Source organism: Desmodus rotundus, chromosome 11 (genome assembly GCF_022682495.2).
Source record: "Desmodus rotundus isolate HL8 chromosome 11, HLdesRot8A.1, whole genome shotgun sequence".
In the NCBI taxonomy this organism is placed as follows: Eukaryota; Metazoa; Chordata; class Mammalia; order Chiroptera; family Phyllostomidae; genus Desmodus; species Desmodus rotundus.
In genome coordinates this window covers 40,062,465-40,076,849 of record NC_071397.1, presented here as the reverse complement: position 1 = coordinate 40,076,849, position 14,385 = coordinate 40,062,465, and the positions used below count along the sequence as shown (strand labels likewise).

Genomic DNA, 14,385 nt, shown 5'->3' with positions numbered 1-14,385 from the left:
GGATTCCACAAGGTAAAAGAAGAAATGATTGGAGGTTTGGGAAAAGGCACAGAAAAACATGATTTCACAGAAATATAGGGAATAAAGTTTCAAGGAAAAAAGACAGTCACCATGCAACAAAGAGCGCTAATAGATTAAGGACTGAAACAGTATTCATTGGATTTTTAATCAGGAAATATTTTAACTTCAGAACAGAAATTCTAGTAAAGTCATGAGGGCAAAGGTAAACTGTAGGGGACTGAGAAGTAAGTAAGAGAGAGACTATAAACCACTATTTCAAGTACATTAAATGGAAAGGTAGAAAAACATAGGGTCAAGAGAACTCTTTCTCTTTAATGAGAGATTCAAGCTCAGTGATCAGATCAGAGGAACTTGTCCAGAAGAAGGAAGTGTTAAGTGAGAGAGGGAGCTAATTGGGAAGGCTCCCTCTCAACTGGAGTGAGAATGTGAGCACCAGCAGGGAGTCACCTGGAACCAGGAAGAGAACACCTTGTCCACTGAGGCCTGAGGAATAGAGCTAATGATAGAGATGCAGAGAACAGTTGAGGGAAGTCATGCATTATGCCTTTACTATTCCAGGAAGTATGAGACAAATGGAGAGGTCCAGATATAAAAGGATTGAGGAAGGTTAGGGATAGCCAGTGGATGTAATAGAGGTGGCGGCTGACCACGGACATGTAAAAGGGATCACAACTAGGGTGGCAGTGGGAACCCCATATTAGCAAGGATGCCTGTAGCTATATGGCTTTCTCTGGCAATTCTTAGATACTTGGCTTATCACTAATTTTAATTTCTCTTGCCTTGGATGGATAAGGGGATGGATAATCATGAATAAAGGGACAGACAAGTAAGTTAATTTCAGAAACAAAAATCCATCCTGTATAGTTCAAGGCTCAAAGCCTTTTGGTGCTTAGCCATAAATAGGGAATAAAAGCTAGAATCTTAGGCTAGAATTTTAAGGTTCCCAGCATAAAATTCTGGCCTTATCTTTCACTTTGCATCACCACATTATAGCCAGTCTTGACTTATTTTTGAACAATTTTTTCTTCTCTAACTTTCACCTCAGTTATTTTGCTTCTGCTATTTACTAAGTGTATAAAACCCCACATTTCAACTTTTGAAATCATAACTGTTCATTACAACTCAGTTTATTTGTTACCTGCTCTGTGAGCCCAAAAGAAGTAACAGCTGCCCCCTTATCATCTATAACTCCTGTGTATACCCCTTTTGCATTGCTTTTTATTTATTTCAAAATATTTAGTTTCCATTACATCTTAAATTCTCTGATGGTAAGGGCCACATTTTTATTATTACCTTTGTAGTATTTCACGATACCAACATAATGCTTTTTCTGTAGAAAACATGCACCAAATGTTTGCTGAACATGCATTGTATCACATATTTACACCAAGTAGCAAGATAGGACCTGTTCTGCCTTTTTCCTGTTTTGCCAAAAAATGTTTTGCCTTTTCTATAGGCTACTTTTAAAGGTTTATTTTTAAATGTTATTTCATTAACCTCTTTTAATGTAAATGTTTTATCCCATAGGTATGGCATGAATTGCCTTATTCAGTTTGAAGATTTTGCCAATAGAAATGCATTTCGTCTCCTGAACAAGTATCAAAATCAGTATTGCACATTCAATGATGATATTCAAGGTAAAATTTCACTGCATATGGGTTAAGAACAGTATGTCCCGATGGTTGCCATGGGGAGGGGATTGATGGGTGAAAAAGGTGAAAGCAAATAAGAGGTACAAATTCCTAGGTATAAGATTAAGAAGCTATGGGGGTGCAATGCAGAGCAGAGGGAAGATAGTCAGTAATAGCATAATAGCTCTCTATGGTGACAGATGGTTACTAGACTTACTGTGGTTACCGCATTGTAAGGTATCTAATGTGGAATCACTGTGTTTACACCTGAAACTAATATTGTATGCTGATTATACTTTAATTAAAAAAATTTAAAAAGAATAACATGTCTGCTAAAATTAGTTCATAATTTTACAATGATCAAATTCAATAAATATATACTAAATATCAGTTAAATGCCAAAAATTACATTTGATGATTCCATTCATTACTTCTCGTTCACTTTCTTATATTTGAGAAAAGTACTCTGTGTCTCTAGAATGTACCATATAATCCATGAGCTAGAGAATGAGCTCCCTGAAATCTGATGAAACCCCCAGTGATTATAGCTAACCAAAAACTGAAATGTATGAAAATGTATTGTTCATTGCTTACAATAAGAGTGTATATACTTTTCTCTTTAGCCTTTACCTCAGCCACACTTTCTAAGCTTCACCCAAGCAAAAGCTGCCTGTATACACAGTCTACTGCTTTTTACTATTTGCCTTTGATATACTATAAATTCTTGGCTACCTCCTTTTGTCTATGTTACCTGTTTTTTTCCTTTAAACCCTTCTTTTTCAACCATCTCTCAATCCATACCTAGCCAACCACCCTGCCCCCAAATCCAAATCCTCGCAAAAAGAACCCTACTGCTCCTGTTCCTTTAAGGGCAGGTGGAGGGAGAAGGACAGGCAGAGGACCTAAGGAGGAAGACCATAATGAGTGTCAGCACCTTGAAAGATCACAAATGGTTTCCATTGCACTCACCCCAGTGGACATTGTTTAGTGTTTATCTTACTGGAATTCTCAGCAACATTAACGTTGTTAAGCTCACTTGCTTCCCTAGAATACTCTCTTCTGCTGACTCACTTGTCACAACTCTCTGCTGTCTTTCTTTGAGCCTCTCTGTGCGTTCCCTTTTTTTTTCAGGTTCATCCTTTTCTGACTGACCGTTAAATGACAAAATACTCAATACTAAATCCCAGGCCCTTTTCTCTCTGTACTATTCTATCTTCTTAGGTATATATTCTACTAGCAGGTTTACATTTCTAGCCCTGATATCTTTGAATTCCAGGTCCATATACCCATTTGGTTATTGAAAGTCTCCTCTGGGATATCTCAAATTTATCTCATACTCAACCTTCCCAAAGTCAAACTCTTATTTCCCCACTAAACCTGATCTTCTCATAGTCTTCTCCTTCTCAGTGAATTCCTCATATCTTTCTGTCTTCTTCACCTCTCACTGCCAAATTCAGTTTATCACTAAATCCCCCTGAGTTTTCTATGGTAAAATTCTGTCTCATAGATTTCTCTTAATAACCCTAATGTAAATTACTATCATCTCTCCTAAGCAATGGATATTTTCCTAAGAAATCTTTCTACATTTACTTTTGCTTCCCTTCCTCAGTGTTATCTGCATACATTCTTTACAGTTTACCAGGGGCTGAGGATTTAGTGATGAACAAACCAAAGTTTTCTTTTTGTTATGAATAGCTAGTCATCCCATTTCTCCCTTAGAATACTTTAATTTCACTTAGGATAAAGATGAAAATCATAAATATGGCCCAGAATGCATGGGCTGATCCCTACCTCCCTCTCCAACCTCTTTTTTTTTTTTGCCATTCCAGGCATAACATCCTTTTTCAGGTCCAGAATGAGCCAGCCTTCTTCCTATTGCAGTGTCTGCACAAATGCTGATCTCTCTTCCCAGAATATTCTCCCTGCTGCTCTTTAAATCTTCCCTGAAGCATAACCTTCCTCAGAAAATCTGGATCACTGTGTCTGGGTCAAACCCATGTACTGTCGGCTCTCGTGACACTGTTTATTTTTCCTTTGTGGCAGTAAGAGTATTATGTATTTATGGAATTTAAAAATTAATATCTCTGTCTTCACTAAATTTTAAGTTCCACGAAGGACAAGGAACATGTTGTTTTACTCGTCACTATATCCCTTGCCATTAACACGGTGCCTAGTCCATGGAAGTACTTAATGCTAGTGGAATGAATGGATGCAGTATGGCTAAAGCAAGGGTTGGCAAACTACAGCCTGTGGGCCCAATTCAGCCCACTGTCTGTTTTTGTAAAGTTTTATTGCAACATAGTTATGCCCACTTGTTCATGCATTGTTTATGATTGCTTTTGTGCTGAACAGCAGAGTTAGGTCTGGGACAAATTCCATATGACCACAAACCCTAAAATATTTACTATCTCACCATGCACAGAAAGAGTTTGCCCATCTCTAGTCTAAAGGACTGAGTTTAAAAGAGTTGATGAGAGTTGAAGTAGGAGTTAGGCTGGCTAAGGTAGGTTTGAATTTGGAGAGAATGCTCACATTGTTTAGAGTGTGGAGAAGAGATTGAGTGGGAGCAAATGTAAAGGATGTTTCTATAATCCAAATACATGATGATGGTGCCTTGTTCTGGGAAAATGCCAGTGAAGATAGAAATAAACAGATGATTGGTTGTTGATGATAAAGTTGAGGAAAGAGTCACAGATGGAGCCTAGGTTTCTGTCTTGACAAACTGGTAGAATGGCAGGTCAGTAACTGAGAATGAGAAAAATGAAAGACATTGTAACATGTAGATGGTAAGACCTTGGACTCTGGAGTCAGACCGATTTGCTTTGCCTCTTACTAGTTGTAGACTTTGATAAATTTACTTACCTCTCTGACTTGGTTTTCTTATCTGTGGCAGAAAGTTACATAATATCTTACTGTTTTCTTTGAAACAAAAGATAGGATCAGAAGTTTGATGAGAATAAAGGAGGTCTGAAAGAACTGCTGGAGAGAACTAGAGAGCCGCTGACTATGTAACACAAAAGGATTCAGTAATCCTGGGTGTTGAGGATCCAGTTGAACTTGAATATCACAAATATATCGTGGCACCAGGCTGAGCAGCTTGAGCTCAAGAGCTTAGGAATAAGCAGGGCTGAGATGGTCAGTTGGATGTATCTAGGCTGGATGTTTTACTGTACTTGTTCAAAGAAAGGGTAATGGGATAAGAGCCAAGGTTAAAGTGATTGTCATAGCACTAACCTGGACAGGGAAGGAATTAGACATAAAAGGACAGAGAGATAGGGCAAAATGGCCTAAACTGTCCCATTAGTTAAATAATAGTTATAATGGGGGTAACTGAATAAAGAACTGGAAAGGTAGGAGATTGTAGACTATGAGTGAAGCATGCTAATGTAGTACTTCCAAGAAAGATTGGTTATGAGTGATAGTAAGCATCAAGATGAAACTAAGCAGGAAGGTCACCACAGTAAAATAAGATGGATGCCATTGGAAATGAGGTAGTCAAAGAAAAGTTTGAATATAAAATGGGGATGATAATGTTTCTCTTATAGAGTTTATATTGAGGACAAAATAATTATTTCTGAAAATACCCTATCAACTGTACTATATAAATATAATTTGAATGGAAACTGTAATAAAAAATGGTTAAGAGTACAAATTTTAAAAAAATAAAAAATTCACTATGCTAAAGTTCTTTAGTATGACATAGTTATGAATATATAATGTGTTTAGAAACAATGAATCTGGCCCTGGCCAATGTGGCTCTGTTGGTTGGAGTGTCACGCTGTAGTCACAGGTTCAATTCCTCATCAGGGCACATACCCAGTTTGTGGGTTCTAGTCCCAGGTGGGGCACATACAATAAGGCAGTAGATTGGTGTATCTCTCTCACATCAATGTTCCTCTCTCTCTCCAGTCTCTTAAAAAAAAAAAGCAATGGGAAAATGTCCTTGGATGAGGAAATAAACAAACAAATAAATAATGAAATAAACACAATGAATCTCTTTATGCCTTTGAAACACACCAGAGTAATTGGTCAATCTTTTTCCTCAAATCCTTTGTGATGTTGGTTGTATTGTTACATTACTGCCATTTTCATGACAAAGATCCTACATAATTTGAACTTTGTTTTCTTCTGTTTTGTATTAAACTTCTTTTTGAGTATTTTATTCATAAGAAGTGAATATTTGGAGGATATCAGAAAGGAAATACAAAATTAGATGGTTACCCTTACTTGAAGATACAAGGTATGTGTATAAATTATAGAGTATCTTTGATGCTACAAACATAAGCTATATAACTCAATGTCTCAAAGTTACTTAGTAATTCACTTTGCAGTGGTCCCTAAAATAGCAACCAATTAACTGTTGAACAAACCTATACTGTCCTTTTTTAAATAGTCTATATTTTTTGAATTTGTAGGTCCCACAGAAATTAAAAACCAGTGTTACATAATTTTGAAACATTATGCAGAATTAATAGATATCAAAGAAAAAGAATGCTAAATTACAACCATCAAACAAAATTAACAGTTAGGAATTAGGGTAAGAATTCTTATCAACTAAGGCAGAGAATTTAGATGTCAAGACCTGGGCTGCATCAGAATTAGTCAGGAGCACAAGAAATCAGAGGTAGATGCCAAGTCAAGGCCAAGAGCGTGTGGGGTTTCCCTGAGGACTCATAGCAGAGTATTCTCTCCAGCAGATTCCCAGTGGAGGCATTCAATAACTGGTTTTTCATTCCCACTAATCTGCCATAAAATATAATCTTCATGTACATAGTCTATTTACTTTCATATAGGAGTGTTAGAGTATTATTACCTTAGTCAACAAAAAGAATGATTTGAGAAAAATGAATCTAATCTCTAATGAAAGAAAACTTTGGCAAGTTACTAGATTTCTGACTAGAAATGACCAAACCATTTTGTGCATTTCTCATACCCAAAATAGTGTCATTCATGACACATTTTTCCCATGTGTTTCCATTTTACCTTTTTAACCTTATGTTTTTACCATTTTGCCCACAAGTGTAATAGTTTCCCCACTGTGGGTATAGAAATATCCTTCCAGTGCCAACAAAAATAATTATGTAACTATTACAGTCTTACAATGTAAATAAATGTTTTTACACTGTAGCTTTGGGGAAATTTTCTTTTTTTTTTCAACAGTGTGTTATTTAAAGATAATATTTTATGAAAATATTTGACTTAAAAAATACTTAAAATTCTACTCTATTAGCGATCTGAAATCATCTTAAATGATATTTTGATTAAAAATTTATTTAGACCTTTATGCATTCTAATTATAAATTATTTTTCACCGAAAAAATGTGTGAATTAAATCTATGAAGAAATTGGGCATTTAATTAAATAACCTGGAGACCATCAAACTTTAGCAAATTCACCAAATTGTAGATCTTACCTCTGGTCATTTAAAATCAGCTGCAAAAAGAGGTTTTCTTCCCCTCTTAATAGCCTCTTTGGCTCCTAATTTGATTGTTAAAGTTTTTTAAAATAAGGTAAATGTATACTAATCTTATACAAAATGCTTTGATAATTGAAAAGATAAAAATCATACATGATCAAACAGACATTTTACAAAAGAATGAATACCATTGGCCAGAAAACATATTTTAAAGTTTAACCATACCACTAAGTTTTAAAAAAGCATATGAAACAGCAGAAGCTGGTATTTTCTATTAATCTGGCAAAGATTTTTATTATCATCCCAACTGTTAATGATGTTTTTAAGAAAATGAGCACTCTCATACATTCAAGATGGAATTATAAATTACTAGAACTCCTGGAGAAGCAATTTGTGTCAAACACCTTGAAAACATTCAGATCTTTTTTCCAATAATCTGTTTTTAGCAATTTATCCTGAGCAAGTAAAGATGTGTAAAACAAATGTACAAGGATATTTATTTTTTATTTTAAATATTTTTTCATTTTTAAAACAGATATAATTGACGTGGAACATTATATTGGTTTTAGTTGTATAACATAATGATTTGGTATATGTATATATTGCAAAATGATTACCACAATAAATTTAGTTAACACGTATCACCACATACAGTTATAGTTTTTTTCTTTAAGATTTACTCTCAACAACTTTCAAATACAGTATTGTTAGCTATAGTCACCATGTTGTATACCGTATCCCAGGACTTATTTGTCTTAAAACTGGAAGTTTGTATATTTTGACCCTCTTCACTCATTTAGCCCATCCTTCACCCCCAGCCTCTGGCAGCCCCAGTCTGTTCTCTGTATCCATGAGTTTGGATTGTTGTTGTAGATTCAACATATAAGTGAGATCATACAGTATTTGTGTTTCTGTGTCTGATATATGTCACTTAGCATAGTGCTCTCTAGGTTCATCCCTGTCGTCACAAATGATAGGAATTCTTTCTTTTCTGTGGCTGAGTAATATTTCATTGTCACACATTGTATTTTCTTTACCCATTCATCCATTGGCGGGCAGTTATGTTGTGTTCATATCTTGGCAATTGTAAATAATGCTTCAGTGAACATGGAGGTAGCAGATACTTTATTTTTGAGACAGTGATTTCATTTTCTTCAGATAAATGTCTAGAAGTAGAATTGCTGGGTTGTAGGGTTGTTCTTTTTTAATTTTTTCGAGGAACCTTCATATTGTTTTCCATAGTCACTCCACCAGTTTACATTTATACCAACAGTACACAAGGGTTCCCTTTTCTCCACGTCCATGCCAGCACTTGTTATCTTACCTTTTAGTAATAGTCATACAAATAGTGTGAGGTGATACTTCATTGTGGGTTTTTTTTGCATTTCCCTGATGATTAGTATGTTGAGTTACTGCTCATATACCTGTTGGCCATTAGTGTATCTTCTTTGGAAAAATGTCTGTTCAGATAAGCATATTTATTGTAATCTTATTTTTGATACAAAAAATCAGAATAATCTAAATGTCCAGAAATAAAGGTTTGGATAAATAAGTGATCACATATCTATACTGTGGAATATTATATGAAATATTTTAAAACATATATATTATTGATATAGTGAGATAATCATAAGATAGTTTTAAGTGATGAAAATATAGTAATAAGCATGGCTTGAGATATTTTTTATAAAATTCTCTTGAATTTGCATATATTAGGTATAGAAAAAAATTATAAGAATATAAATCAAAGATTTTAGTGTCCTAATTTGTCTAGTTATCACCAGCCTCATAACTCAAATCAATTCATCCCACTGCCCTCTGGATTTAGAATCTTTCAGCAACAACTTGATACCTATAATAAGTTATAATGATACGTAGTTACATAAATATTTGTAGTTACTATGAATATGTATCAGAAGGCACTATATGATCTCATCCTGACACTTCCTAGCTGCATATCACTTTACATTCTAATAAGCTGTGTTTGCTTCAGCAACACTGTAATACTTACAGTTTCACTATTTTCTACGTTCCCTCTCATTTTACATTTTGGGAGGCTCAGTATACAAATGGAGCTTCTATTCTAGCACTATACCATCAGGTGAGTTGGTTGAGCTATTTCTTCAAGAAATCCTCCTTGCCAGTCTGGTTCTTTTCTCTTAACACCTCTCAGATTCCACAGAACAGATTTTTCCAATTTCTCTTCAGATACTAAATTTCTGTTAGGATTAGCTTTCTGCCATTGTTCTTTGAGCCAAGTGGGAGAAGAATGGGAGGTCTCTATACTGTATATAAACTTTCAATTAATCTTCTTGTTTACAAGTGTGGCATCATTGCACACAGTTATTCCTGGTGTCTTATAGTCTAGAGACCCTCTCTTGAAAATAAACTTTGAGTTTTTTTCTAGACCTCAGTGTGGGAGCATCAGTGGTCTGCTAGGAGGTCAGGGAAGGATATCTGGGGTATGCATACTTAACAGATTTTTGACTAGCCTCCTGTTATTAGCCTCTTCTTCACCCCCCCACCCGCTTCCTGAGGTACTTCGTACCTCCTATACCTAGGCCTTTTGAGGCTTTTGCTCTATCAATATGATTGCTTCTTAGAATTCCCCATGACTGGCCAAGGATCCAACTTTTCAAGTCTACTAAGTCAGTTGCCATTTGCCCATCTGCCCTCCAGCTCCTAAAATTTTAATGCTATTCTCTTCTCTTGGTGTCCTTGATTAAGAAAAAAAAAATCTCCTTTCTGTTGTTTCAATTGAGTTTTTTGGGAAGAAAGAAAACTATATTATGTGTTCGGTCTTTCATTTTTAACACTGATTCCTGCCTCCATGTCTTTGCACATGCTTTTCTTGTGCAGTACAATGTACGCTGCTGTCCGAGGCCCGGGGCCTCTCACACTAACACTTCAGTGCTGTGCTCAGGGAATGCATTCTAAGTGCCGTGGCCCTGCCTAAACTGATTTACTCCTCCCCCTGCTGCTTCTAGTCCCTGTACTTTACCTGGTCTATTTATTTATTAGCACATGAGGGTTACAGTTATTAGATTACATGTCAGTGTCCTTACTAGTTATATATAGTAATTATAATCAAATAAGTTATTTTATTAGTAGGGATGACTCTTTAAGACTGACATTTAATAACCGTAGCAAAAACACAGCGTAACTAACTGGTGACTCATTTTAGTGTTAAAGTTGTATTATACACAAATACAAATAGAAGTTTCTAAAATTTTAAGAAGACAATCTCTTCAGTAGCTTACTTACAATGTTAAACACTAAGTATTCTTTAAAACACATTGATAGTACAAAGACAAACATTAGCCCTTCTTTCTCTGATTGACTAAAAGTTTAGTTGTCAATCTCAAAACAAAAGTTATTTTGGAATAATTTATTGTGAAAACTCATATTATTATGTGTTGGGGGGCTTTAACGCAGCCCCCCGGGTCCGCCATGGATGAAGAAAAAGACTACCAAGACATGATCTGCTTGCGGAGGAAAGGTGGCCGCTTCTCTCAAAGGGGAGAAGGGCCCAGAGCCTCTCTCTCCATGGGCTTCTATTAGGTTCATTCACACAGGAATACAGATAAAGCTCATCAATCATTGTCAGCCAGTAAGGGTTAAACAATACATGATTTACAGAGAACTTTGAGGGCTTATTCTGAGTTACAGCCAATTAGTTAGAGGCCCATAAAACTTTAGGAGCCAGACTCATCTCAGGTCTGGACCCTTATCTCTTAAACTGAGGGTACAAATTAAGTAGGTTTCACAGGAATGTATGTATTTTTGTTAGGCCTGATTCCCCAGGGAATCCGCCCCTCCCAGCACAGGACTGCACTGCCCTCTGTTATTGCTTCAGGCTTAAGTCAGGCAAGGGAAGTAAGGCAGCCAAGGGATTAGGAGACTTCTTGCAGACAGAATGAGAACTCAGGCTATTTCAAAGCCAAGGGGCGAGGGTCCATCACCCCCTTTTGCCACAGCCCCCCGAGTCCTTCCCTGCGAGTTTATTCCTGGTGACCAGAACCTGTCTTAGGTTGATCCTCCCTTGAGGATTCTTACCCGTCATTGGCTAACTGGCCAAGCTCAGGGCCAAGCAGGGTGAAGTGGGCAGAAGTGGCACTTCTGCCAGGGAGATAAGCTTTGTTTCCTTAGTGGCTTATGGTCACAACTCTGACTCAGCCTTAACCATGGGGGGTTACAGCCTCTGAAACCAGGCAGGGCGGTTCCCAACAATTATGAAATATCAACTTGTCACATTTACTCCTTGACTGCATTGAAATTTAAATCAAGGTTATGCCATAAGGTCAGACCAGGCTATGTATAGAAGTCATGTTTAAGTATCTTTTGGGTAGTGCTAAAATTATCTTTCTGACTTTATTCTTTAATATTTTGTTTTTAAAAACTTATTGTTGTTCAGATTACAGTGTCCCGCCTTTTTCCCCTTGCTCACCCCATCCCCATCCCCTATGAAGGTAAGTTTAGGTGTTTCATTATGTCCTGAGAAAATACTATAGAATATACATTTAAATATAAGGCTCTGATATCCAGTGTAAACAGAGGCTTATTTGGGATATGTGTGAACTTAAAACATTTTGAGGTATAATACAGAATGATCTAGCATAACCATATAAAAATAAGTTTCCATATGTAGATAGGAACTCTCGGAATATTTTATTGTCTGTTCTTATATGCACAGTTCTATTTAAACTCAGAACAGTTAATACAAATAGAGATTGCTGATGATACTCCAACTTTGACTCTTCAGCGGGTTAATCTCGTGGTGCTGGTAGAATCTCAGAGTTGGAAAGGAACTTAGAATCCCTCAAATCCAAACTTCTGGCCACCTTACTTCAGAAAAGCCTGAAATAGAGATGGCTAGATGCCTATATGTCTCTGATTAAAATTCTCTGTTTCATGTATTTAACAATTCTAGTGAATATTTATAGATGTATGAGACAAATACCATTCTAATATTGCTATGGTATCTTCCCTACATAGATCAGCCATATATTTAAACAGACTTTCATTTTAAATAACCTATAGAAGAGCAGCTTTTGCAAAAAGTATGACTTACTATAGTTCATAATTTATTGCGATGGTGATTCAAAATTCCAAGCATTTTATTTTTTTCCAAAATAAAAACCTTGCAAACATACAGGTCTTCAGTAATTATAATTTATTGTGATCTTACCTATGACTACAAAATTCTGTAAGAAAGAAACAAATAACCAAAAGATTGAAAAGAGAAATATACCGTTTTTGGCACTTGACATGCATAATACTTCATCATTGTGCCATTCATCAGGCTTATTCTGATCTATGTGATTGTTATTTAACTAGATCAGTGTGTTTAACGTTTAACTAGGCTTTATTACCCAGCTGAGTGATCTAGGAATCATTGTAGGTAGAATGTTACTTTAGAAGAGTAAAATGTAGACACAGCTGGAAAGTACTGCAAGAAGCTGCAAGATTTTATTTCAGACAGGAACCACAAAGAAGTTGAACTATGTAATTATGTTCAAAGCAAAAGAACTGCTCTGTGATTTGTGGAAGCTTATATGGCAAAGTAATAAAATTAGAACTGGTGAAATTTCTATGACTGAGAAGAAAACTCAACTTTTATCCTAAATAAATTTTGCATTAATTTTGTCCAGCACCTTTGGGATCCACCAATGATTATCATAGGTAAGAAGCCAATTAAAGAATGCTGCAACATGCGATTTTTAAAATTACTATTAACTGTTAATTTTTCAAATTGAAAGTTAAAACATTAAATGCCAAATTCCTGAAAACATCATTACCATCCACATTACTATCAACAAGCACTTACTGTGTGCCTACTCTGTGTAGAGGAGATGGATAATAGGTTTCAGAGCACCAAGAATAATTAGGTAGAAGAATCAAATAGCACTTAGTACTCTTATCTCATTTAGTACAACTATTTTGCAGATAAGGAAACTGATGTACAAAATAAAATTTTAAAGTAATTCAGCTAGTAAACAGGTTGAGCTGGAATCCACCTCAGAATTCAAACCCATGCTCTTACTCATCACATCACCAAATTAAGTCACAGAATCTTCTTTTTGGAAAGTTTCAAGATTTTATGAAAATATTGAGGGGAATAGCCTGAGAATTTCACCTCATATGCAAGGATGGGATCAGATAGCCATAGGTTCCTTTTTTGTACCAGTTAACCTGTTATTTAATGATTTCAAGATGTGAGTGAAGATTTGAGGCTTAGAAATGGGCAGGATCTGTTTGAGGATTACTCAAGTCATGTATTACTTCTTTTAGGAACAGCATCTGTTGCAGTCGCAGGTGTCCTTGCAGCTCTTCGCATAACCAAGAACAAACTGTCTGATCAAACAGTACTATTCCAAGGAGCTGGAGAGGTACCTGCCTTACGTAACCCTTATGTCCTCCTAAACTAATGAGCATGGAATACATTTTAATTATTCATTAACTTGAAGTTTGAGGTATTCGTTCAAACTTTTAGTATATTATACATATAGGTTTTATTGAAAGAGTCACAATTAAGTAATTGAGCCATATTAGTTTTTCTTAGGAGACTTTAGAGGTGTAGAGATATTTTTCACAGTTTTAAATTGGTAAGATTATAGACTTTGCCATAGGTTTCTATTACATATATTTAAAGTGCCATGCAGTAACAAAAAGTTTCCAATGTATGCTTGTACATAAAAGATTTTAAGAAATATTTAAGCCATGATGCTAACTTTTATAATGTCCAGTGTCACATACAAAAGTTTTCTTAATTTGACTCACAGTTCAGTGTTCACACATATGATTATAATCAAGTTTATAGGAAAAAATATTTTGAATTAGAGGCTCATTGTTCATTACAACTGTTAACACCCAAAAGAACCAAAACATTTTATATGGTTGGGAGGAGATGGCAGAAAGACAGAATTATGCTGTTTTCTTTTTCTATAAATTTTTCATTTTAAAGAAGAAAACTAGACTCCAATACTAATAATTCACCCCCAAAATAGAAATTAAAATGTCAGTTGAGTTTATCTTCTTGTGGGAAAACTGTCAAAATCTATTTAGAATTATAGAATGTAATAAATAATGTAATAAATGGAGAAATATTGAGGCTGTCTATATTTTAAGAACCTTTATATTTACAAATAAGATTATAAATAAATATATAACACTGGTAGAAATTGTATATACTGTATTGGTTTTGATTTTACTTGTTCGTAAAACAAAATACAGAAACCTAGAACTTAAATGCCAAGATACAGATGTGAAAGTAATCAGAATGTAAATCACAAATTCATTTCACATTGAAATAAAAAT

The 14,385-nt window shown here is 35.4% G+C and overlaps 1 protein-coding gene across 2 annotated transcripts in view; it reads left to right on the top strand.

The window, feature by feature from the left end:
* ME1 (malic enzyme 1) overlaps positions 1–14,385 on the top strand; it is a 180,993-nt gene that overhangs the window by 131,238 nt on the left and 35,370 nt on the right. For both annotated transcript variants that reach the window (XM_053913887.1, XM_024576670.4), the window contains exons 7-8: positions 1,549–1,658; positions 13,360–13,457. In XM_053913887.1, coding sequence (XP_053769862.1) covers positions 1,549–1,658; positions 13,360–13,457 — 208 coding nt within the window. The remainder of the gene's footprint in view (positions 1–1,548; positions 1,659–13,359; positions 13,458–14,385) is intronic.